The sequence below is a fragment of the Annulohypoxylon truncatum genome (assembly GCF_022578515.1).
Source record: "Annulohypoxylon truncatum strain CBS 140777 unplaced genomic scaffold F4807scaffold_23, whole genome shotgun sequence".
NCBI classification, from domain to species: domain Eukaryota; kingdom Fungi; phylum Ascomycota; class Sordariomycetes; order Xylariales; family Hypoxylaceae; genus Annulohypoxylon; species Annulohypoxylon truncatum.
The window spans coordinates 131,006-153,904 of NW_025953809.1; the positions used below are offsets into that span (position 1 = coordinate 131,006).

Sequence of the window (22,899 nt, forward strand, 5' to 3'; positions counted from 1 at the left end):
CCAATAGGCGCCGTGCATCCTGCGCCTCGTCACACTCTCGTCTTTACTGTCCAGTTAAATTGCCTAGATGTGCTCTCATGTGGCGGGCAACATACCTACTAAATATGGACATATCTTTCCAATCACACCGAACTTTTAAATGTGATCTCGTACCATGAACCCGATCATGATAGATGATTTGGCACCGGCCGTGCACCTTTGCTTCTTCAAAACCGTGGCATTATCAAATTAATGGGCATACATGTATGATACCTAATTTGTCATGCTTTTTCTCTTAATAAATTTTCGTGGATATGGGGGTTAGTCAAATCCAATAGTACCTCAGTACTCACTCAGGGGTTCAGGGGCTCAGGGGTATTTTTAGCGCTCAAGTTGATTACTAAGACAGATATGTCAATGATAGCGTCTATTTATAAGCACCTAGGTATTCAATGGGAACTTCCAAATTCTGTTCACTGTAATTATCTTGTAATTGTTTCTAGTCAAAGGAGCTATGGTTCATAGGTTTCAAAAGTTCGAAAACATGATTTCACTACGAAATGTATATCATGTGGTGTACCTATCGGATCATCATTCTACGAGCCTTCGACTAAAAGTGCGTTGTTGAGAAGTCCAAAAGAGGATTTAATCTAATAATATGTGAGAAGTAGTCTGATTAGGAGAGAAAGCCGGAAAGAATTTAGGATGGCACGTATAACCCGTTAAGATTCTGAGTCATAAAATATTAATCCTCACCAACGTATACTCCTATACACTCTCTTAACATGATAGACTTCAGCCACTTTATGGTAAAGTATATCCTCCATCAATAATCAAGTCCGCTCCTAAGTCAAATATTAGATTTGATACCAAATAGTCGGGGTACGACACTGACCAGTCATGTAGCTACTTGCGTCGCTAGCTACGAAAACGTATATCCCTTTTAATTCGGCTGGTTTGCAGAATCTACGTCCAGGAATCATCTCGTTCCACACACTTCTCCACTCTTGGGGGTGAACATCAAGCACTGTGAATCGGTTAGGAACATCACTACATCTCATATACGAGAGACGACCGTAGACTTACTTTCCGTGTCGATGAAACCCTAAAGTAATTCGAAGTTAGCATCAGAAGATATTGCAAGACACTTGAAATGATCAAAGCTAACGCACCGGTGAAATACTGTTAACTCTCGCAAAGTCAACCCACTCCACAGCCAACGACTTGCTGAGATGCACAAGCGCGGCTTTACTCGAGTTATAGGCCGCCTGCTTTTGAGGAATGTTGACAAGCGTTGCCGACACTGACGCGGTAAATATGATCGAACCTCGAAACGGCGCCCCATCAGCCTTCGACTGCTTCTCAAACACATGCGCCGCGGCCTGCGCGGCCCAGAATGCGCCGTTGACGTTTATGTCGAACATCTCTCGGAACTTGTCTTCGGGATAGTCTATCGCCGGCATGTTTTTAGATATGCCGGCGTTCGCCACCATGATGTCCAGGCGACCATCACCTAGCTCCTTGATGACCGTGTCTACGGTGGCCTCTATATCTGCAACGGAGCGCACGTTGCACTTGTACGCTTTCACTAGGCGGCCGTCATTGGCAGATGATATCTTCGCGGCGATCTCGTTGGCTTCCTCTGGCGGCGTACTCGAGTACGTTATCGCCACCTTCGCGCCGGCTTCACACAGTCCCCGCGCGACTTCAAGTCCAATACCTCGACACCCGCCAGTGATTATGGCGGTCTTGCCCGCGAGACTGAAGTGCGACAGCACCGGCGCTTCTGGATTAGGATGAGATGCAAGAACCATGATGACGTTTATTTGAATTGTACTAAAAGAGCAAGGAAGAAAGAAGGAAAAGGAAAAGAAAGATATTAAGGAAGTAAAAGGTCGATTTACACTTTGATTTAGAAGTGGTTGTGTAAAGAAGTCGTAACCGTCTTAGGGGGGATGGTGACGAGATAGAGTCTTGGCATGATAGAAGCGCTCGGTTTGCATTCGTGCGGAGACTTGGGATACATCAGACCGAGTGCTACACCGTTAAAGCTGTTCACATGCCTAGTTTTTTAGATCCTCTCCAATCAGGCGTCGTTAAACTTGCTAGCAAGTAGTGGGCATAGTGGAACTAGTTTGACTGATTTGGGGTTTCTCCTCATTGAGGTGGGTTTTTTTAATGGGCCGTGGATTACTTCATGGTCCCTATTTAAAGGGGGAATATTCTCGCGTGTGATCTAAAACTCAGTTCATGAGGAGACGAAGTGAACTCTAGCGTGTTATTTAAAAAGCTGCTTGTTTCTCCTGGTCCCTCATTCTATAGGCTGGTAGTTGCCTAGCTAGTATTAGTTCCCTCTAACCAACCTTAGGTATACAGCAGATTTATGATTGACAAAATCTGGGGAGCAACGGATATAGCCATAAGGTAGATAGGTGTCTACGGCGGTAAAATTTTGCTGCACAAGTTACACGATGTTCTTTTGTAAAGCCTCACGTAGCTGCTATTGATTATAAAGAAAGTGTTCCTGGTTGCTAGTCCAAGACATGTAAGGTAGGTACCTACCCTAGGTACCCTATTCCCTCATAGTACCCCCTGAATCATAATCTTCATAGTATTCGGCAGGCTTTTCCCGGCTAATTCGTAAGCTTCTGTCGCTTGTTCGAATTTGAATCGGTGAGTGATTAGACTACGAGCGTCAATCTTCCCGGAAGCAAGTAGATCTATGGCGGCGGGGAAGCACCCCGTCGTATAACAAATAGACCCCTTGACTTTCAAGCCTCTTAGGCAAGTCGACGAAATTGGGAATACGACGTTCTAGTAGTCGCTATTAGCATGAAAAAGAACATCACACGGCTGACTAGCGTACAACTTACATCTTTACCTAGCCCTGCTTGAACAAATGTCCCCCCTTGTCGAGTTGCAAAAACTCCAGCTTGAATACAAGGCTCGGCTCCGGTACACTCTAAGACAACATCTGCGCCGTCTCCAAGGGAAAATTCATCAACAATGTGCTGTGCTAGCTTTCGAGATGCGTCGACGGGGTTACTGGGGGGCACGGATGGCCGCTCAGGGATGAATACATGATCTGCCCCGAACGACTTCGCGCATGCTGCGCGCGATTCGGAGCTGTCAACTGCAACAACCTTCTTAGCTCCCTGTGCTTTCGCCACCGCCTGAGCCAGCAATCCAATGGGGCCGCAACCAAAAACCAGAACAGTCTGCCCGAGTCTCAACTCGGCGACCCTGCAGATCTCAACCGCCACGGCTGTCGGCTCAATAAGAGCGCCATCCTCAGCATTCATGTGGGTTGGGAGCGGGTAGCATAAGTCACCGGCGGTGACAAAATATTTCTGAAGAAGACCATCCCGACCAAGTACTCCTGCGAGGGAGGTGTGGGTGCACAGGTTGTAAGCACCAGACCGGCAGGAGTCACATCTATAGAAGCAGATTAATATATTGATATATCCCTTCGAGCTGTTTCCAAGAAAGATACTTATAAACCTCACCTTCTACACGACTCTCCCGGTTCAACTGCGACCAGGTCTCCGACCTTGACATTCTTCACTTTCTTACCCACTTCAACAACTCGTCCTGCGCCCTCGTGCCCGAGTACAACAGGACTGTTGCCACCCCAGTCGCCGAGGTGCCCCTCATGCCAGAGATGAATGTCGCTCCCACATATTCCAGTCTGTTCTACGTGTATCTTCACATCGTACTCGTCTCGAAGCTGTGGAGTCTTCCGGCTCTCAAATGAGGCATTCCGAGCAGACTGGAGCACGAAGGCTGGGGTCTGGGTTCATTAGTTATGACTCAACTAGATGACGGGTTGGCTACCACTTACTGCTTCGGCCATCTTTTTGATATTAAAATCCGTGGAGCTTGATATATTGATGATTAGGTTCCTTGATGGAAGCCTCTGCGGCACGGAGGATTTAAAAGGGAGGGGATGGGCTCTCTGCCTTAGGATGCGGGGGAATTTGCGCCGCAGTATAGTGCAGATCGAAAATTGGTGACACCCAATAGGAATATCAAAGCCATCCTTAATGTGAGGAGTATCACCAAGTGTCCCGAGGTCTGCATGTGCTGTGAATCGGGCAAAAGGGAGCTCGAGTCGCTAAGCTCTTGAATAGAAGATCGGGATTATCGGATGAACTGGCATAACTCTCAAGAGTCGCTACAGCCAACAAGTAAGGAACCATGATATATTAGAGACCGGAGACTAGTATTACACAGGACGTTAAATACTAAGGTAACGACTAGACTATTTTTATACTATATAGGGGGTGGTATGATGGTATTTTAGGCGCTAGGCACCTTTTTAGATAGTTAATACGTGATGATAGCCAAACAGCTCTATTCCGAGACGCCGAGCCCACAATCTCTTCCGTCTCCCCATTACATCGTACTACATCACATTCTATATGCCTTGTAGCTGTTGTCGCCAGGCTTGTGGTACTCGGACAAGCCCTTGTTCCAACGGACGAGCTTCTCGGTAGATTCCATTGGCGTAGGCTTGCCCGCCTCGTACATGGAGTCGAGCCGCTCCAATGCTTCGTCATTTCCGTTGCGCCTCTTGCGCCATACTCTTCGGAGGGTAAATATGGTAGCAGCGATGAGGATTAGCCCACCACCGCCTCCGGCAATACCAGCCACGGCGACGGTTGGAAGGGGGCCAATCATCCCGCTGTTTGATGATGATGATGTCTGAGCTTGAGCGATAGTGCTCCCACTAGTATCCGCTGCTGCGCTCGGAGTGGAGGCGGCGGCGGCAGCGGCGTCTTGCTGGGAGAGCTGCGTCGGCTGGGCTGCTGCGGTGGAGGAGAGTGCGTTGTCAGTGCTAAGCACACTGCTAGTAGATGCCGGGAGATTGAGACTTGTAGCGATGGCGTCGGTAAGAGAGCTGGATGATTTGACAGATGTCGCGAGGGTGGTAGGGACTGAGGCGGGTGGTGTTGCGGTCGATGCGGCGGAAGTTGTTGTTGCGCCGCCGACTACGAACGTCGTGCTTGGCGTAGAGTTGGCAGTTGTCTCCGGTAAGGCAGGAGATGCGACAGTTGTACTGTCCGTAACGGCAGGGTTCAGTGCAACAGCCGTAGTCTGAGGCGCCGCCTGGGTTGCGGATGCTTTAGTTGCGGATGCTGCCGCAGCCGTAGTAGTAGAGGAGTCGCCATTCGAATTATTATTATCGTTCGAATTGTTGTTGTCGTTGTTTGAATTGCCATTATCCTTCGAACCGTTCGAATCGGCCGTTGCTGTTGCTTTAGCGGTTGAGGTTGAAGAAGCCCCAGCGTCGCCTGCGTTCGTCTCCTTCCCAGTTTCTGCTGCGGATGTCGTCGCTTGTGTCCCGTCGTTTGCATCATCGTTCGCATTATTAGTCCCGCCTAAAAGGCCACCAACCCCTCCCAAAGTATTGCCCAAGTCATTCAGAAGGCCAGCCATCGTGAAATAATAATATGAAAGAGGAGAACACCAGGTTCGAAGAAGGGTATATAGTGAAAGGAATGATGCTATCTCCGGGACTCTTACATCGACGGTTGTTTTTATTCAGGATTCCGGATGAGATTGAGAATACCTGAAGAAGTTTCTTTCCCGGTATCTGGAGAACGGGAACCCCATCATGGAAGTAGGAAATCCCAGGAACGCCGTGCGCCACCTGGCAACGGATAACCCGTCTGAGGGAGCTTGGACGAGGTTATTGATTCGGCATTTTGGCACAATCGCAGTTTCATCTTCGCAGACAAAACCACCCCTGACGTGATGTTCCGTGCCGAGAAGGGATTGATCTTCAACAGATCCGAAGAATTGATAACTAGCCATAGCTTAGGCCGCCGCTTGGCATTTGGGCGCCTGGGCGTCTTTGGTCCCTGCATAACCACCGCTAGGCGATCAAACGTAAGCAGCTATTTCCAGGGCCAATCGGTTACCTCCGAAGCGCCTGAATGGCTACAGAGATCTACCTGCTTCTCCAATGTGAAGCGCGACCCCTGGTGATCATGGGCATGCAACAAACAGTGACAAGATAATCGTCACCGTCCGATAATTGTTGTCGCGAAGTTCTCAATCGAACACAAACGTCGCGAGTTCAGCTGTCCTCGTAAGCCTTCATCAACATTGCTTGTATTCCTAGTTTCAGTATCATTATTTACGTTTGTGACCGCCACCGAATTCAATCAATCATTGTTAATGCTCATGGGTATCGATATCTTATTGTAATAGATGAGTTACAGTGACCATTTTAGAAAGATGAGACTGCTTTAAGCAGCATTCCCAACACTCGTTCTTCATGCTCTGCTGTTAATAAGCACGCGCTGTGAACCTACATGTCTTTCTTCTATGCGTGCAAGTGGTTCAGAACTCAGACACAAGAATAGAAACGAGAATGTCGGTCGACCGGGTCGTTGGACTATACCGATTACCACGTTTATGATGGAAAATGCGTAAATTACCAGGACGCCGGTTGCATTGATTCACCCTCAGATCAACCTAAGGCATGAGGGCAATCAACTAAACTGGAAAGGCTGGAAATTAAGCATTCTGGTTTGGCGATCCCAAGGATTGCTTGCGAGGGAGGGCTTAGCTCAGCGGCCTCAACTGTGCGCCGAGGGAGGGATCGGCCGGATGGAAGCTTCTAATTGAGATTTCTCATAGATTGATTCTCTGTTCTACTATGCAGATTCGTTGAGCTAGTGAAGCCGGCCATGCGTACATCACGCACTGGGGAATTCAGCATCTCGTCAGCTGTACTTTAAAGACACACTGGTAGTTAATATAGACTAACTAGGAAATCCTATTAACATATCCATCGACCTGCACACTCTTCATGCCTAACTCAACCAGCCTCCGCCATCGTGTTGCTTCGCCATTGTCCCATTAATGCGATACCGAGCTATTTCCCGATGAGTCGATGACTGCCTCCTTATCAAATGAAAGTCGCCGCCAAGACACCAACGTGTCTCAGCCTCCAGCAGATGGTAGGTAAACAAAGTTGTTGTTTCAACTGACCTCATAACTACCAGGTAAGAAATTCAGACAAGTCAAACGCCCTTGAGATGATCCGAAAGAAATCACCCATTTTTCATCGTTAAGGGGGTTGTCTCTAGAGTAAGACAAGACGGATATTCATAGCAAAGACCCAAAGCGATTAGAAGTCCGAGCGGCTTCAAACAATGTTTTCAATCGCCCCTCTGTACCATCCTGGTCACGATCAGCCATCATCCCATCAGGACTCTAATTCCCTTGGAGTCGAGTCTCGGTGACGTCATGAAGGCAGCGTGTCTAATTTCGACATCGTCAAGCTGGGTTTCGTACAGCTTCATCCGTGGACCGAGACGCCGGAAGATCAAGCCCGTTGCCATGAAGAGCTCCGCATATGCAAGGCTATCGTACTTAGTTTGATATAACTAGATGCATATGCAAGGTGGGTGTTCATGAAAGGAGTGACTCACTTTATACCAACGCACTGTCTACTTCCCTTAGAAAAGATTAACATATATTTTTCTAGCGTCCGATCAACCTTGCCCTCGGCGTCCAACCACCGATTAGGATCGAACTGCTCCGAGTTCGGAAATATTTTGGAATTGCGGTGGACCATCACAGAAGTCATGCCGACAGGAGTGCCCTGAGGAATAACATATTCCGACTTGGAGGCGGTCACAAAATCCGAAGGCTGATACAGCATAGGTCCATCTGGTGATATTCGTTGAAGGCGTGAGCTCAGCCCATATGAAAGGCGTAATCCTTCATTTATACAAGCACTGTAAAGTACTTATTAGTGTAGACTAATGGGGGAGACACAGGATAGGTAACTTATCAGGTAAGGAAGCTTCTCTAGGTCATTCCATGATGGCTGAGATGTTGGATTAGGAATAGCATTCTCAAGTTCCGACATCAAGGTCTTGTATACAGTACGATCATTCAAGAGGTAGAAAAATAGTACAGATAGGCCTTTGCATGTCCGTTAGTCATTGCGTATTAAAGGCGTAGGAGTTGAACTTACTCCAAGAAACCGTGTCGGTGCCTGCTCCAATGATGGATTGCAATTCTTGCCAAAGCCTAGTTAGAGTCTTTTCTTGATCTGGTAACTTGCTATCCAATATTCCGTCAAAGACTGTAGCTTGAGGACTATCTTTGGCCATTGGTTTGCCAACGTCTTTCTGGCTTATTATGTCACAGATCCGGGCCCGGACTTCCTGTCAATAGAATTAGACAGAACATATAGGTATTTATCCTATCGGGGTTTTTGGAGATATTTACATGTTGCCACTGCATATAGTGGCCAACAGCCGGGTTTAAAATCGTTATCCACGAACTTGGTAGGTATCAACTTAGCCAGGTTTCTCGACGAGAGATGGTACAAACAACTTACTTAGGAAGCGAAATCCCAAGAACAATTATGTAGGGGCAATATTTCGCATATTCCCCAACGAAAGACATCTCTCTCAGGGCGGCGCTATGGTCGCATCTAAATAAGCGGTTCTCGAGGAAGTTTTCGCTTTTCCCAAAACAATACGCTGTAATCACACTATAGCATATGGCGTAACGTTAGTATTTCTTTTTACCTAAGATTCCTAACTTATTTTGCAGCTCATCGCCACGAATATAGAAACAATGAGGGGGTCCTCTAATGCCCCGCCATGAAGGGAAATTAAGTGTGATGATGATTGTTGTTAGGTCGTTTGAAGGATCGGATGATAATGGATTATTCTTACTCCATAGAGAAGCAGTTGAATGCCTGGACAAGATCCAAAGGATTCTTATCTTCAACATAAGTGCATAGCTGTCGACCAAGCAACTCAACTTTCTCATGAATCATAGGTTCAATCTTCGATACGGATGTCTTGGAGAAGAACCGGTTTATCGTGCTGCGACGAAGACGGTGGAGGTCGTGATCTGTAGTACCAAAGCTGCTCTTTTCAGATCATTAGCAAAGTATCTACTATTTTATGAATAAGGTAGCGAATTAGTTACCATCCAAAGGCTATGCGAACTTGTTAACAATCATAATTCACTTAGAAACGAAAACATATATATTGTAACTCACCAGATTTGATTGGTATAGTGTTTATACTTGTCTCGACGAACAGATCCACCAGTATATAATGTAGCGATAAAGGCCGGGTCGTTACAGTGCAACTCTTCTGGGGAAATTCGTACAATGGGTCCGTATTTCCCATGCATTTCTTGAATCTGGAATGTGTACTGGCCTTTTTTGATGGCATCGTAGTAAAATTCATACAGCACTGTCGCAGCGGCGAGTTTAGGACCGGGAAATCCCGCAAGTGGGTGTAGAAGTAGACGGTATAGAACTAGAGTGATGAGATATACTACGACTACCACTCCTGCATATGCTAACATCGATGTCGATGACATGGCTGAAGATATATCGTAGAAAATTTACTAATCGGTGAGATCTTAGAAGTAGAATGAATGCAAGGTAGAAGAAGGAGGAGAAAGAGGAGGTACGAATAAAATGATGGAAGTGGCATTTTCGTGTGTAACTGATTAGATCAGGTCATTATGAGTGAATTGGACGACGCCTCCGACGTTGTAGGTGTAACTGACTAATACGATGCCCCTATACGCAGCTTACTTAATCAATCGCTCTTGTACACAACCCCCTATTATCCCCGGTTATGACCACCGGGTTTAGCACAATTATCTTAGAACCTTTGAAATATATCATCTCTATGGCGATAAAAGCTGATTTATTGTACAGGTTGATAACTTCCAGCGCTACAATTATACCTTGTATGTCTTAGTGCTGGTTGTACTCCATAGGATTTTTGGCTCTGCAAATGTTACTTTAATATGCTCGCAACTACGGGCGCATCCAACGATACTTCGATCATGTAACGACCGTCTCTAAGTACGCTATCGTGACTACAATTTCTTTATTGTCGGTTCATCATTAGAAATGAGACTACGAAGGAGTCGTGTCGCTTGCTTAGTCAGCATACCACTAAAGTCACCGCCTGAGGCAGTTAGCTGCGAGACCAATGAGGTGGTACCCAAATTAAATATAGGAAAAGTGATCTATAATAGGCAAGTATTTAAATAGGTAGATATCCAGTATATTATCAACTCTTGACATCAACTATTGACTCCATCTTATCTACTTACTTACTTAATGCCCATAGGAGCTATGTAGGTATTCTACAGGATCTGATAAGCGTGTGTGGGTTATGGAGTTGGTGTGAGAATATGCAAGCTGTTGACTGGGGGTAAGATGATTCATAATGATTCATACGGAATTACTTGTGACGATACTGCCTGGGTATCTATATGTTCTCAGAGGGGTTAGGAGCTATATTGCATAAGTAGTCCTTTGTTTCGTAGCTCTTTCTATTTCCTTGATATCGATGAATACCTTAGCCTATTCATGTCACTTGAACCATCGTACTTCTTTGTTCTCTGTGGGATCTGATCTACTAATCCGCTCCGCGATATGAAATACTAGAGATGAACAAGGACCGAACATTAACCTAGTTGGCCTCCAGTAGCAGTGCAACCTTGTCTCCACTCGAATCCATGGATAGCAGCGGTGCGCAAAAAGGGGCTTAGCGTGTTTGAAAGGAGAACGACGTCAAACAAGATCATTGTTTCCATTTAACGCGATGACCCAGCTACCATATCTCATAAAACAAAGGAAGAGGATCTTTCCGACGAGAGCTCCACAGCAAGCTACGACTACGAAATTGTCGATTCTTGATGCTTCAGTTGCGCGATTCGCACCATGCAGCGCAATCTGGCTTTATGACAGGACCGAAAAGGCCAATGCGCACGATCCTATCGTCTTCGAACGCCTAGAAACGGCGCTGAGCCGGACACTGGACGATTACTCACACTTTTCGGGCCAACTCCGATGGGCTTCCAAGGAGCACGTGGAGAATGATGTCAATCCACGCTATGGTCGTCCGATTGTCACATACGGCACACCAGACGATCCTGGGGTTGAGTTAGTCATCGCTGAGGACGCCCGGGACCTTAGCTCCATCGTGCCGAGTCCAAATGAAAGGTTGACGACGAAACAGATCTGGAATGCAACAAACTTTCCTCAGAATGATTTCCAGCCCGAAACAGAGCTTGCGCTCTCCGACTCGACACGCTTTGAGGGCCTGCCAGGCGTCGCTGTCCAGTTAACCGTCTTCAAATGCGGAGGATACGCTGTGAGCGTCAAGCTTGCGCACTGCCTCTCCGATGCTATGTGTCTCATGCAGTTTGCTCATGCATGGGCGGCGCAGTCACGACTCCTTTTCGAAGATGGCTGGGATACTACTAAAATCAACGGCGAAGAGCGTATAGTGCCATTATTCGACCCCAGGCAGTTAGACCAGTATGCCGACCTAACGACTGAACCAGATCCCGAAAAGATCAAGAAAGCAAGAGCCTTACCAATGCATCGATACGACTGGTGGGCTAAAGATGCTCCCGGCTATCCTTCCTGGGCCGAAGCATCGACGAATGGCACAAAGCCGCCAGCGGAGGAACTGGCCCACCTAGAACTAAGCCCTTCCACATTTCCCCCTTGGCCAACGTGGAATATGGCAGCTCCAGTAGAGCACGTACAGATCCGTTTCAAAGCTGAAGCTGTCGCCAATATGAAAAGAGCCGCCGAAACAAGCCTCCCCGAGCCTCTGAAGGGACAGCGCATCTCGCGCCTCGATTCTGCCTTGGCACATGTATGGATTTTAATCAACCGTGCACGTCAGCATGAAAATACGCAGGACGATGTGTACATGGATATTACTCTTGGGGTCCGTAGTCGAGTTGATCCGCTATTGCCAGATACTTTCGCAGGCTCTCCGATCCTATTAGGCTACATCGCTAAACCGGGCTTCGAGGCGAGTACTACGACTATCGGTGCAGTTGCTGGCTCGATACGAGAGATTATGTCTCGATTTACTCCCGATGCCGTGTCCGCTTATATCCACGATGCTGCTCATGAGGTTAGCCCTCAACGTTTATGGCAGGCTTTCCTTGGCTCAAGGCACACGCTCGTGACGTCTTGGGTTCGGGCTCGTGCTTACGAAGTTGACTTTTGCGCGACGCAAAAACTGGCTCGGTATGTGCAAGGAGTAATGCCCCGGATGGACGGATTAGTCCAAGTCATGGATATTGCGGACACTGGAGATTTCGACATTAGTATATGTCTGGAGAGGAAAACGATGCAGCGATTTCTTCAAGATCCTATGTTGAGTGTCTACGGAATCTGAGAGACAGATACTTGTAGGTATCTACCCCACCAATGGAATAGGAGTAGGTATTCCACCTATGAATATTAAGAGTAGAATTAGAAAAAGAAGTAGAAGGGAGAGGAACGATCGTATATATCAGTATTCTATAAGGCGCATAAACGATTAATATAGCGATCATGTTTGAATTTAGTTGATGTCTACCTAGGTAAGGTGACTTAGAACATACAGGTGATCCAATTTACGCTACCCCCTTTTCCCATTTCCTCATTGCCGGTATCGGACTTACCATATCCCCTATTATTTACGCCTGATCTACTCTAGCAAGCAGAACAGAGGGCTTTTAATCGCTTCTGGAGGCCCCATCGATGGACACAAAGCTAGGATCACCAGTCTTTATCATGTTCAAAATCCCCTCTAGCGTTGGACGCAAGCTCATCGTCCAGAAGTACCTGCATTACTAACATTGCCATTCCCTTAGCGCACTGAAGACAAACCTCGTGAGCTTCGTCTGTGCTCGCTGCTGCGGCGAAGCGAGGGTTGTGAAGTGCAACGTCCGGGGCCGTCGGGATGCCGAATGCGCCGTGGAAACTAGGCACGACTTGAGAAACGTTGCCCATATCAGTCGACGCCGTTACAGGTTTTTCTCTCCATAGAAGTACTTTCTCTCCTATTGCTGACATCTCACTCACGTATGTATTGCATAGAGATTTGTTTGCAATCATGTTCGAGTACGTCGGCGCACTGTGCATGTCAGATGAGAAAGGCTGAACGCCAAAATCATAGTTGTGTTACTTACGTGATGTAGTTTAACTCGCATCCCGTCGCCGTCGCAGCGGCTTCTATATTAGCCTTGACACGAGAAAGTAACTTGTCGGCCCCAGCGATAGTAGGACTCCGAACGTTCCAGTTCATACGCGTGTAGTCCGGAATGACGTTGGGTACTGTACCGCCGACCTCAATAACGGCATGGATTCGCTCATCTGGTTTGATTTGCTGTCGAAGTAGCCCGATACTGCTATATGCCGCCACGGCAGCGTCTAGAGCGTTGACGCCATTCCACGGCTCGTTGGCGGCGTGTGCGGTCTTGCCACGAAACTCAGTGTGGAATTTGTGACTTGCAATCATTTTCATTGCCGCCAAACCAGACCAGCCATTAGACTCATTGGAAAGTTGGTTTTTCGGCATTGGATGAGCCACTTGGATAATAAAAATTAGCAATTGCTCCTTTAAATAACTTAGGGGGTATGAGAAACTCGGCGTGCTCCGGTCGCAGGGTCTCCTTAACCAACCTGACTACCCAGGGAACCCGAATTGGAAAGACAAGGGGACAAAAAAAGAGGAAACTTTTGTGACACATACTGATAGCGGCGGAGGCATCATTGAACGCGCCGGCATCAATCAGTTTCGCTTTGCCGCCCCCACCCTCTTCGGCCGGGGTTCCGAGTAAGCGAAGCCGTCCGGAAGCACCACTCTGTTTCAAGGCTGCCGCAGCTCCGAGAAAAGTAGCAATGGACGAGGTGGCGATTAGATTATGCCCGCATGCGTGTCCGATCTGTGGCAAGGCATCATACTCAGCGCAGATAACGACGAGACGTCCGGAAGAGCCGGTTTCGGCTTCAAAACTTGTTGCCAAGCCGTAGGTGCTGCGCTTCACGTTGAATCCTCGGTCTTCAAGAAACTTGGTGATCGTAGTATGTGCGAACTCTTCTTCATATGCAGTCTCCGGGTGTTCGTGTAATGCTTGGTTGATGCCTTTCCTTAAATCTTGATTGGCATTGTCGATCGTTGATTTAACAGCTGATCGCAGTCTTTCCACATCAATAGTCCCCATGTTTCTTTATAAACCTTCACTTGGTGTATTAAGATTGAAACGAACTTGACACCGAACTGGAAATCACATTAATCTGTTGATCTAATTACCTGTTTGTACATCGTTCATTACGGCTTTGATCCGGCATGCGACGCTAACGATGGCAGACGATAGCATGAGGCCGATTGCTCAAAAACTGGCAGTGCGGGGTACTATAAGTGAGGTACGCTCTGGGAAAGATTGGCCGTTGCACAAGGAGAAAGGGGAGCGCCCCTCGAGACTTGTTTAGCTGCTAGTGTAGTACAGCCTTTATTGTGAATTGCTTCATATTTCGGATAATATGCCTACCTTCATATCGATTTCTCATAACAAAGGAAACGAACTCCAATTGTTGCGTAGGTAATCATTCGCCATGGGTCCACAATGATGGAAGCAATGATATGGCAGGATTAGATGCGGAGTAGGTAGCATAATCCATCGGCAGTATGTTCCTCTCGGTCCGTGAGTTCCTAGTTATGGCGATGGGAGGGGTGTTTCGAAGGATCATCGAAAGTTTCAGCATCAAAACATAAGGCAACTCTGGAAAACACGATTTAACGAGATCGAAAATGGCGCCCCCTTTCAGAGCTGATCATATTGGATCGTTGCTAAGGCCCCAGTCACTTCTCGAGGCTCGAAAATGTCTTTCATCTCCTTCTCAGATGTATTCACTGGAGATCCCACAATCAGTCAAGGATGCGGAGTTGCAAGCAATTAGAGACGTAGTTCAGGTACAGCTGGTGAAAGGCATCCGACCCATCACAGACGGTGAATATGCTCGCCATATCTACTACGGCGGATTCTTTGAAAAACTCTCTGGCTTCGAAGCCAGACCGGATCTCCCGATTCCGGATGCATTCCGGACTGACTTTCCAACAACCACGGGCCTTGCAAGGATGGGAGCAAAGACCCGGGCCGCAGTTATGTGCACCGGCAAAATTGAGTATAAGGAGTCTCCTTACCTTTCGGAATGGCTCGAACTCCGCGACAACCTAGCTAAAGAGCTATGGTCCCAGGCCAAATTCACCATTCCGGCACCAAATTATCAGCATATCCAACTCAAACCCGGGACTGCGTGGACGAAAGATTCGGGCTATACTTCAGACCAAGAGTACTTTGATGACCTCGCCAAATGCTATGCTGCTGAACTTCGAACGCTTTACGATGCTGGTCTCCGCAATATCCAAGTTGACGATCCACATCTCACATACTTCTGTTCTTCTCAATTCCTCGAAGGGTGCAAAAAGGACGGTACAGACACAGATGAACTCTTGGACCTCTATACGCGAACCCACAACCAACTTCTGGCAAACAAGCCGGCAGATTTACATGCTGGAATGCACCTTTGCCGAGGTAATATGTCTGGGTCTACGCATTGGGTGTCCGGCTCTTACGAGAAGATCGCCTACAAACTCTTCAACGAAACCGACTATCAGACCTACTATCTCGAGTTTGATGACCTGGAGCGGGCTGGTGGGTTTGAACCTCTGAGGTTCCTTCCTAAAGGCAAGAATGTGGTGCTAGGTCTTGTCTCTACTAAGACTCCAGAGCTAGAGGACCCGAGCACAATGAAAGAAAGGATCTACGCAGCAGCATCAGTGATTGCTAATGCTCAGGGGGTAAGTAAGGAGGAAGCGATGGAATATCTTGCAATCAGCCCTCAATGTGGATTTAGTAGCAGCAGCTTGGCTGGAGGCGTAGGAATGACCATAGAGACGATGTGGGCAAAACTACAACTGGTTCGAGATGTAGCACGGGATATCTGGGGTTGATTATGTCTCTATCCACATAGTTACGTGGCGATTACTTTGAATTTATTCATGGTACATTAATACCCGATGTCAAGAAAAGGAGTGCTCCGTGATGGATATCATACATAGAGTGAATGTTAGGTAGTAGTGTAGTATTAGTGAAGTATTAACGCTTGCCCTTCGAAGCACCCTATATATAATCTACCCTAATCTCACACTGTACCTAATCGGGGATAATCCACATTATCCCCTGACACCTGATTACCACACGGGAATGACCCTGAGGCGCAGTTGCACTAACGCCTGACTGCTGACTGCATTTTGGGCCTAGGTTGGTTGTCAACAAGGAAAGTGCTTTGTTTTGTGTAACCAACTGAAATATAGGTAAGCAAGGTTTGTTGGTCTTCCTCAAGCTCAATTACTCATCCTTTCATCTTCGACCGACTGCGCAGGATATTCTCACAAGTCTACGATAGCAATTGCGTCAGCTCGGCGGAGTAGGAAAAGGTCATTATATCTCTAAACTTTATATGGACCACACATAGCAGATGTTCAAACTTTTCCTGGCTGCGGCCGGCACGCTGTTGGTCACGTATCTCTACATGCGACTGAGATACGTGCGCGACAAGCAGTATGCACATATCCCACAGTTGCCAAATCACATCCTCTGGGGTCATCTCAAGGTTTTTGGTGAATTCATGAGTCGTGGAATACACGACCGACATCCAGGTATGCCACGGGACGAGTTTACTGGTAGCAACCTCGCTCGCAATGCTTTCCACTTTCAGCTATCACGGGATTAACAGCCAGATAGATAAAATCTTCGAAGAGATATGGGCATCTATAGGTCGTCCTCCTATCATGCTTGTAGACCTCCGGCCAATTAATCCTCCCATGGTCCTTGTGCCTGGCCACAGCATCGCCGAACAGATCTCCAAACCATCTAAGCTTTTCCCTCTCAGCACACCAAAATCTCCGACTTGGACTCATATGATTCCTATCATAGGAAAGTCATCAATTCTAGGTAGAGAGGTAAGCGTGAATGCTCTGTCGCTTATAGGCCTCACTAACAGCTGGTATTCCTAGGGCCAAGACTGGAAGGATCTCCGTAAAGTATATAATCCAGGCTTCACGACTCAACATTTGTGGAGTTTATTGCCCCTTATTCTCGAGAAGATGGAACCATTCTGGAATTACTTAGATCAGTTTGCTACTTCGGGAGAAGAGTTTTCTCTGGAAAAACTCATCTCTAATCTGACTTTTGATGTTATCGGTGCTGCCGTGATGGAAGTTCAGCTTAATGCACAACAACTAGACCGCTCAAAACAGGGCGAATTAATCCGATTGTTCGGGGAGCTTGTCCAGACATACAACGACGATAAGAACAACCTTCCATGGTGGATCGTCCCCTGGACTACAATGAAGCGAAATCAACTGGCTAGGCGTATTGATGTGCTAATAAAAGACATGATTCAGCAAAAGTATACACAGCTAAAAGAGGAAGCAGAAGGGAATAGATCGCGGAGCATTGTCGCGCTCAGTTTCCAGGATACAGAAGCACTAACGCCGCAGCTTCTATCAGAGACTTCAGACCAAGTAAGGAGTTTCTTGTTCGCGGGACACGACACAAATACCAGCATGTTGCAATGGGCGTTCTACGAGCTAAGCCGTACGCCCCGCGCCCTCAAGGCTGTGCGCGACGAACTCGACGAGGTTCTTGGGCCTCAAACTGATCCTCGTACGATATGCACTACACTGGCGCAGGAGGGCGAGCATCTTATGTCGCGCATGCACTACATCAATGCTGTCATTAAGGAGACGCTCCGCCTACATCCACCTGCCAGCACTGTTCGCATGGCGGATCCTGGAACAGGCTTTACGGTTCGCGCACCCACCGGCGAGGAGTACAATCTCGACGGGCTGATCATGTACTCGTGCCAGAGCATTATCCAGCGGGACCCAACTGTCTATGGGGACACGGCGGATGATTGGATACCGGAGCGATGGCTCGGCGAGGCGGCAAAAAACATTCCCGTGAGTGCGTGGCGGCCCTTCGAGAGGGGTCCAAGAAGTTGCATCGGGCTAGAGCTCGCGAATCTCGAATCGCGCATTATCATCGCCATCGTGGCTCGCAAGTACGACTTTATCAAGACGGGTTTAGGAGAAAGCGCTCTCGATAAGGAGGGCTTTCCTGTGTTGAATGACAAAGGGCAATATAAGGCCAAGTCAGAATTATATAATGTGAGTCAGGTTTGCACTTCCTCCACAATGCATAAGTGATTTTGTAAAGAACCCTGGCTGACACTTTAATTCAATTCGCATTGCTGCAGACTCGCAGGATGACGTCCAAGCCGGTAGATGGAACAATCATGAAGATTAAACTAGCGGCTTAGACAGGAACTAATCCGGTCGTGGCATGGTACAGCACAGATCGTCGTCGGAATTAGGAGAGGTAGGTATTGTCCTCCAATTGTAGCAGATATAACGACGCTAAAGTGTACGCATCCATTGGTAGTGAGAGCTATTAACTAGTAGTAGCATACCTATTCGAGTGTGCTTCCTAGCTTTATGAATGCCAAAATGTGCAGCCCCTATTATCTCAGGCGACCTGATAGGAGGTAGTGTCCCAGTAAGGTTGAAAGAAGGTTTGCAGGCCCGCGAGTCACGTCCAAGTTCACGGTATAGCAGAGAAAAGAGGAATGTTGGGATAATGGATTTTGTTATAGTGTGGAAAAAGACCTAGGAATTGAATTTCAGAGTGGGGTGTATGGTGGGGGTAGTGAAGGTCTCTGCGGCGCATAATCACTGGGAATCTAGAGCTATCATTGCGCTAAGGCGCTTCTTCCATTGGAGTGTAAGGGTCCCATGGTTCTGTAAAGTCGTCGATTGGGCTTAGATCTCAGCCGCAGCCCCCTCACCTTACGGCATGTAAATTTTCGGTGTGCACCAAGTTGATAAGAATTTACCTTCTTTTCATTCTAGCTATATTTCAAGGCAACTGCTTTTATATTGACAAGCAAATCATGGAAATGATCAATTCTTCGAGACAGCCTAACATCTCTTGCTCAATTTATGAAGAGATTAAGATGCATATTTGCCTTTATCAATCTGTTCATGATATACGGATATATGTTTAGTAAAAATGACTATTCAGCTGTGGGCAACAATATGGTAAAGATTCATACAAAACACAGGTTTACCCCTTATGTACTAGGTGATGATGAGGCTTGCTAAGGACTAAGGACCCTACGTCATTATTCGTACGCTGCCAAGTTTCTGCTTACCCGTTTCTAATGTTGAACCAAGACACTCGAGCAAACAATTGATCGTAATAATCACATATATAAAGTCGATTGGGTCTCATTACCTGGGCATACTTCAGAAATTTAAGGCTTTGGATGAAATACTGAATAAGTCACGACTGCAATAATGCCAGATTCCCTACAAGTAGCCCTTAAGAATACCAGCGATTCGGACCAAATCTACGCATATGTTACCGGGATAGCCCTCCAACATGGTGGCCAGCGATGCATCCTTAAGGCCGACGGACAAAGCCTCTATTTTCCGGAGAACCCGCCCGCCATCGGCTCGCCCCTGACGGAGGACTGCGCCATTCCCCTCGGGCCGCCGGGAAACACCGTTACGGCGACCATACCGCAGATGGCCGGTGGCAGGATATGGTTCTCGCGAGACGGCAAGCTCACGTTCCTGCTCAACCCCGGGCCGGCCCTGGTGGAGCCCAGCGTGCTGAACCCGAGCGACCCCAACGCGGACGTCGACTTCGGCTTCTGCGAGTTCACGCTCAACGACGCGCAGCTGTACGCGAACATCAGCTACGTGGACTTCGTGCCGCGCCTGCCGATTGCCATGTCCCTGGAGCAGGCGAGCGGCGAGACGCAAGCCGTCGCCGGCATGGCCCCGGACGGCGCGGACCGCCTCGCGGACGCGCTGCGCCGGCAAGCTGGCACGGACGGCCGGCCTTGGGACAAGCTCGTTGTCGAGCGCGGGGGCCGGGTCCTGCGGATCCTCAACGCGACGCACGGCGGCGCCGTCGGCGCCAGCTTCGACGGGTATTTCGAAGCGTACGTGGACCTAGTATGGGAGCACTTTCTCGCGAAGCAGGAGCGGGGCGAAGTCCTAAGGATCGACACGCAGGCCGCTCCCGGCATCCTAGAAGCCGAGTTCGATCGCGATTCCGGGGTCCGGATCGGGGAGGAGAAGTTCGGAAAGCCGACGACGGCGGATATCCTAGGGTGCAATAGCGGGCCGTTCGCGACGGGGCCGTCGCCGACGCGGAACGCGATCATCCCGCGCCTGGCGGCGGCGTTCGTGAGGTCGACGCTGCTGGAGACGGATGAGCATCCGTCGCATCCGCGTACGCTTTACCAGGTCGATCCGACGAACCACTATGCCCGCCTCGTGCATGAGCATAATGTTGATGGGAAGGGGTACGCATTCGCTTATGATGATGTGCAGCCGGATGGTGGCGATGACCAGTCGGGGAAGGTGAATGCTGGGGACCCGGTCCTTTTCACGGTAGCGGTTGGGGGCGCAGAGGCTCGATAGGGAACCGCTTTGAAATTTCTCTAGGAAGGGTATTTATAAGTGTTATTTGGTGTCTTGGTGGTGTATTGGACGTGGCGGGACAAGGAAGACCTCCTAGTTGAGTTGGCTCGTTGATTCTTTCTAGGGCATAATACCTAGCTTAATAGAATTACCTATATCTACCCAGGCACCTAGGTAACTACGTGCCATTAACACTTCATCGTTTCTGCCAAATAACGAACCTTTTGAAATGGGCAACGTTTACCAATTAAATGAAAGGATCCAAGTTGATTGCATACGAGGTCACTAAAGATTCTTACTTACCTACCTAAATAAACGTCTTAAATGGTACGTAGAGGGGATTTAGGAAACTGGATAAGAGAAGATTGGGAGACAATTGAGTAAGATGTTTAGAAAGATGGAAAACTAGGTACCAGACTGAGGAATCGAACGAAGAGATTTATGCTCTCGGCTTAACTCGGGGATTTTGTGCCACCAAGGGCGCCATGATTAGGTAGTATTTTAATCCTATCATACTATTTGCTTTCTTATGAATTTATCTCCCATCAAATATTTGTGTTCAAACTATTTTACATTCAGCGATGGATAGTATGACTGTGCTTTCGTCACTTAACCCTTACTGGCTGGTAGCTATCGCAGCGCTAGTCATCCTCCCAATGGCTATTGTCTATCACCAGAGGTCGAACTCACCTTGTAAGAGTTTTGTTACGAAACACCATGGTGTTTCCATCCATGAGACGCAAATTATCAAGAGCACTGTCTCTCACTATCGCCTTTTCCCAAAGAAACACGGATTCCTTTACCCCTACTTGGCTGTCGGCGTGCCTATACGATCCCCGAGCTCAAATTGGATATTCTCTGTTGATACCACTACATGGTGGAAACGGGGCTGGCTTCATGTGTCAGCCAAAGATCATTTACATAGAGGAAGTAATTACGAGACCCTATCTGAAAAGTTGGATTGCTATTTGAGACAGCAGGTAATTCAGCACATCAATTTTCCACCACTTGCCATATTCACCAGCCAACTTCATCAATAGGGATTGAACCCAGTGGCATTTCCTCACGTCTATCTACTTACCACGCCGTGCTTCCTTGCTTATCGGTTCAGTCCGGTATCATTTTGGTATCTCTATACACCAGATCTCCAGCTTCAATATGTCGTTGCCGAGGTCAACAATACCTTCGACGAGAGACGAATGTATTTGTTTCCAGCGCGCGACCACTCCGACGTATTCAAGCAGACCCTTGCCAAAGATTTTCACGTGTCTCCTTTCAATTCAAGAAAAGGGTCATATGCGCTCTGCACCTCTAATCCGGCCAACGAAGAAGACATATCAGTCTCTATTACCTTGCGGTCTTCAAAAGGACACCCCAAACTTATTGCTCGCTGGTGGTCTACGGCCTATGTGATAAACCCGTCTAATTATCCGACCAGACTTGCTCTATGGTTCCTCGCGCGCTGGTGCTGGACTGTGTTAATTACATGTGAGAATTCGCCTCCATTATGCTGATAAGTCTACTAAATAGAACGTACAGACCCTAGGATCGTATTCCAGGCAATGCTGCTGGCTCAGGTTCATAAGTTAAGCATATGGTATCGTCCAGAGCCACAGGGATCAACCATTCCACGACACGCAAATTCGTCCGAGTTATTACTAGAAACCATATTCAAGCAATATCTGGGACGGCTACTTCGATATTCGCCGAAGGAATTTAGTCCAGACTTATATTATTATGAGTCCATTCAACCCCCCTCTCCTACTTGCGGCAAGGATCACTCTCAAAAGCTGAACCTGCGTCACGTACAGTTGAAAATTCACACACCACAATTTTACCGCCAAATGACAACCTACGAAAAGTTGACAGATTACCTGTCATACACTTTACTTCATCCATATGAAGAAAATCGCACCGCTTGGTCTAATGACGCAATGCGATTAATTAAATCCTTACAGGAACTGGAATCCATAGAAGTGAACCAAAAACGCATGTCCCATGAACTTCTATCTATGAACCTACCCCTCAGAATTACGTGGAGGATATATAGGCATCTACGTACCACTACACCTTTGAAGGGGTCTTATCCCGAATTTGGCTTACCGAAAGCCCGTGATAATGGTCATTCCACCTTACGAACTAAACCCGTGTTGTCTGCTTCGGAGAGTTGGACTTGCTTTTTGGACGATTTCGTCTGCATTCATTGTACCAGGACGCTGCAGGTGCGATATATGATAGCTATACTGGGTCTTCAATGCAGAACAAAAGTAATGGGTATTATAGGAGGCGAGTAAAATGATAACTGAAGAAGGCTTTTATTCGAGCGAAGAATGCTCATGAGATAGTTACTATTCACATGCACGATGGCTAGATTAGTAGGATAATTGAGTCAATGCTGGTCTACGTGATAATGTTCCAAAGTATAGCCGTATCTGTAGGTTACCTAGAGGTGTGATCCCGTCTTACCTACCTACCTATGTACTTACATGTAAGCTAGCATGGTGTGGAGTGGATAGGTTGGTAGGTAGTTTAAAATTTCACTTAGGTTAATATTGTAGTC

General features: G+C 47.6%; 10 protein-coding genes across 10 annotated transcripts; 5 read left to right on the top strand and 5 right to left on the bottom strand.

The window, feature by feature from the left end:
• Nucleotides 1–451: 451 nt before the first annotated feature.
• Nucleotides 452–2,110, bottom strand: F4807DRAFT_431777 (NAD(P)-binding protein). Its single transcript, XM_047998546.1, has 5 exons — nucleotides 1,152–2,110; nucleotides 1,066–1,084; nucleotides 875–1,006; nucleotides 645–824; nucleotides 452–595 (listed from the first exon to the last, which is right to left on the bottom strand). The coding sequence occupies exons 1-4, from the start codon at nucleotides 1,791–1,793 to the stop codon at nucleotides 784–786; spliced, it is 834 nt and encodes a 277-aa protein (XP_047852669.1). The 5' UTR covers nucleotides 1,794–2,110; the 3' UTR covers nucleotides 452–595; nucleotides 645–783.
• F4807DRAFT_431779 (GroES-like protein) lies at nucleotides 2,099–4,162 on the bottom strand. The gene is made up of 4 exons (XM_047998547.1): nucleotides 3,821–4,162; nucleotides 3,486–3,769; nucleotides 2,853–3,414; nucleotides 2,099–2,793 (listed from the first exon to the last, which is right to left on the bottom strand). Exons 1-4 carry the CDS (start codon nucleotides 3,830–3,832, stop codon nucleotides 2,560–2,562), a joined length of 1,092 nt encoding a protein of 363 aa, XP_047852670.1. The 5' UTR covers nucleotides 3,833–4,162; the 3' UTR covers nucleotides 2,099–2,559.
• Nucleotides 4,163–5,790, bottom strand: F4807DRAFT_431786 (uncharacterized protein). Its single transcript, XM_047998548.1, has one exon. It carries the CDS (start codon nucleotides 5,416–5,418, stop codon nucleotides 4,390–4,392), a length of 1,029 nt encoding a protein of 342 aa, XP_047852671.1. The 5' UTR covers nucleotides 5,419–5,790; the 3' UTR covers nucleotides 4,163–4,389.
• Nucleotides 5,791–7,089: 1,299 nt separating this feature from the next.
• F4807DRAFT_154719 (putative cytochrome P450) lies at nucleotides 7,090–9,462 on the bottom strand. The gene is made up of 9 exons (XM_047993256.1): nucleotides 9,020–9,462; nucleotides 8,947–8,956; nucleotides 8,688–8,887; nucleotides 8,345–8,500; nucleotides 8,233–8,287; nucleotides 7,976–8,168; nucleotides 7,790–7,923; nucleotides 7,425–7,735; nucleotides 7,090–7,356 (listed from the first exon to the last, which is right to left on the bottom strand). The coding sequence occupies exons 1-9, from the start codon at nucleotides 9,346–9,348 to the stop codon at nucleotides 7,191–7,193; spliced, it is 1,554 nt and encodes a 517-aa protein (XP_047852672.1). The 5' UTR covers nucleotides 9,349–9,462; the 3' UTR covers nucleotides 7,090–7,190.
• Nucleotides 9,463–10,343: 881 nt separating this feature from the next.
• Nucleotides 10,344–12,358, top strand: F4807DRAFT_431797 (transferase family protein). The gene has a single exon (XM_047998549.1). The coding sequence runs from the start codon at nucleotides 10,593–10,595 to the stop codon at nucleotides 12,189–12,191; it is 1,599 nt and encodes a 532-aa protein (XP_047852673.1). The 5' UTR covers nucleotides 10,344–10,592; the 3' UTR covers nucleotides 12,192–12,358.
• A 15-nt stretch (nucleotides 12,359–12,373) lies between these two features.
• Nucleotides 12,374–14,297, bottom strand: F4807DRAFT_154755 (uncharacterized protein). Its single transcript, XM_047993258.1, has 3 exons — nucleotides 13,533–14,297; nucleotides 12,970–13,369; nucleotides 12,374–12,914 (listed from the first exon to the last, which is right to left on the bottom strand). Exons 1-3 carry the CDS (start codon nucleotides 14,002–14,004, stop codon nucleotides 12,557–12,559), a joined length of 1,230 nt encoding a protein of 409 aa, XP_047852674.1. The 5' UTR covers nucleotides 14,005–14,297; the 3' UTR covers nucleotides 12,374–12,556.
• On the top strand, nucleotides 14,298–15,895 carry F4807DRAFT_154742 (UROD/MetE-like protein). The gene has a single exon (XM_047993257.1). It carries the CDS (start codon nucleotides 14,592–14,594, stop codon nucleotides 15,792–15,794), a length of 1,203 nt encoding a protein of 400 aa, XP_047852675.1. The 5' UTR covers nucleotides 14,298–14,591; the 3' UTR covers nucleotides 15,795–15,895.
• A 312-nt stretch (nucleotides 15,896–16,207) lies between these two features.
• Nucleotides 16,208–18,758, top strand: F4807DRAFT_431799 (cytochrome P450). The gene is made up of 4 exons (XM_047998550.1): nucleotides 16,208–16,502; nucleotides 16,588–16,805; nucleotides 16,860–18,014; nucleotides 18,104–18,758. Exons 1-4 carry the CDS (start codon nucleotides 16,322–16,324, stop codon nucleotides 18,164–18,166), a joined length of 1,617 nt encoding a protein of 538 aa, XP_047852676.1. The 5' UTR covers nucleotides 16,208–16,321; the 3' UTR covers nucleotides 18,167–18,758.
• Nucleotides 18,759–18,761: 3 nt separating this feature from the next.
• On the top strand, nucleotides 18,762–20,819 carry F4807DRAFT_431807 (glycoside hydrolase family 64 protein). The gene has a single exon (XM_047998551.1). It carries the CDS (start codon nucleotides 19,203–19,205, stop codon nucleotides 20,337–20,339), a length of 1,137 nt encoding a protein of 378 aa, XP_047852677.1. The 5' UTR covers nucleotides 18,762–19,202; the 3' UTR covers nucleotides 20,340–20,819.
• Nucleotides 20,820–20,871: 52 nt separating this feature from the next.
• F4807DRAFT_431810 (uncharacterized protein) lies at nucleotides 20,872–22,742 on the top strand. The gene is made up of 3 exons (XM_047998552.1): nucleotides 20,872–21,319; nucleotides 21,380–21,827; nucleotides 21,879–22,742. Exons 1-3 carry the CDS (start codon nucleotides 20,921–20,923, stop codon nucleotides 22,631–22,633), a joined length of 1,602 nt encoding a protein of 533 aa, XP_047852678.1. The 5' UTR covers nucleotides 20,872–20,920; the 3' UTR covers nucleotides 22,634–22,742.
• Nucleotides 22,743–22,899: the final 157 nt, after the last annotated feature.

Excerpts from the sequence above, each read along its gene's own strand:
- F4807DRAFT_431779 (XM_047998547.1), bottom strand. Across the intron at positions 3,415-3,485 it reads CCGGGAGAGTCGTGTAGAAG|ATGTGACTCCTGCCGGTCTG; the intron begins GTGAGGTTTATA and ends CTGCTTCTATAG. Across the intron at positions 2,794-2,852 it reads AAGCAGGGCTAGGTAAAGAT|AACGTCGTATTCCCAATTTC; the intron begins GTAAGTTGTACG and ends AGCGACTACTAG.
- F4807DRAFT_431810 (XM_047998552.1), top strand. The coding sequence starts at position 20,921 with ATGGATAGTATGACTGTGCTTTCGTCACTTAACCCTTACTGGCTGGTA. Across the intron at positions 21,320-21,379 it reads ATTGCTATTTGAGACAGCAG|GGATTGAACCCAGTGGCATT; the intron begins GTAATTCAGCAC and ends CTTCATCAATAG. Across the intron at positions 21,828-21,878 it reads CTGGACTGTGTTAATTACAT|ACCCTAGGATCGTATTCCAG; the intron begins GTGAGAATTCGC and ends TAGAACGTACAG.
- F4807DRAFT_431797 (XM_047998549.1), top strand. The coding sequence starts at position 10,593 with ATGACCCAGCTACCATATCTCATAAAACAAAGGAAGAGGATCTTTCCG.
- F4807DRAFT_431786 (XM_047998548.1), bottom strand. The coding sequence starts at position 5,418 with ATGGCTGGCCTTCTGAATGACTTGGGCAATACTTTGGGAGGGGTTGGT.
- F4807DRAFT_431777 (XM_047998546.1), bottom strand. The coding sequence starts at position 1,793 with ATGGTTCTTGCATCTCATCCTAATCCAGAAGCGCCGGTGCTGTCGCAC. Across the intron at positions 825-874 it reads CGCAAGTAGCTACATGACTG|GAGCGGACTTGATTATTGAT; the intron begins GTCAGTGTCGTA and ends TATTTGACTTAG.
- F4807DRAFT_431799 (XM_047998550.1), top strand. The coding sequence starts at position 16,322 with ATGTTCAAACTTTTCCTGGCTGCGGCCGGCACGCTGTTGGTCACGTAT. Across the intron at positions 16,503-16,587 it reads AATACACGACCGACATCCAG|ATAAAATCTTCGAAGAGATA; the intron begins GTATGCCACGGG and ends ACAGCCAGATAG. Across the intron at positions 16,806-16,859 it reads CATCAATTCTAGGTAGAGAG|GGCCAAGACTGGAAGGATCT; the intron begins GTAAGCGTGAAT and ends TGGTATTCCTAG.
- F4807DRAFT_154742 (XM_047993257.1), top strand. The coding sequence starts at position 14,592 with ATGGCGCCCCCTTTCAGAGCTGATCATATTGGATCGTTGCTAAGGCCC.
- F4807DRAFT_154755 (XM_047993258.1), bottom strand. The coding sequence starts at position 14,004 with ATGGGGACTATTGATGTGGAAAGACTGCGATCAGCTGTTAAATCAACG. Across the intron at positions 13,370-13,532 it reads TGATGCCTCCGCCGCTATCA|TGGCTCATCCAATGCCGAAA; the intron begins GTATGTGTCACA and ends TTATTATCCAAG. Across the intron at positions 12,915-12,969 it reads TGCGAGTTAAACTACATCAC|TGCGCCGACGTACTCGAACA; the intron begins GTAAGTAACACA and ends TGACATGCACAG.
- F4807DRAFT_431807 (XM_047998551.1), top strand. The coding sequence starts at position 19,203 with ATGCCAGATTCCCTACAAGTAGCCCTTAAGAATACCAGCGATTCGGAC.
- F4807DRAFT_154719 (XM_047993256.1), bottom strand. The coding sequence starts at position 9,348 with ATGTCATCGACATCGATGTTAGCATATGCAGGAGTGGTAGTCGTAGTA. Across the intron at positions 8,288-8,344 it reads CTTGGGATTTCGCTTCCTAA|TTCGTGGATAACGATTTTAA; the intron begins GTAAGTTGTTTG and ends ATACCTACCAAG. Across the intron at positions 7,736-7,789 it reads TAGAGAAGCTTCCTTACCTG|AGTGCTTGTATAAATGAAGG; the intron begins ATAAGTTACCTA and ends TAAGTACTTTAC.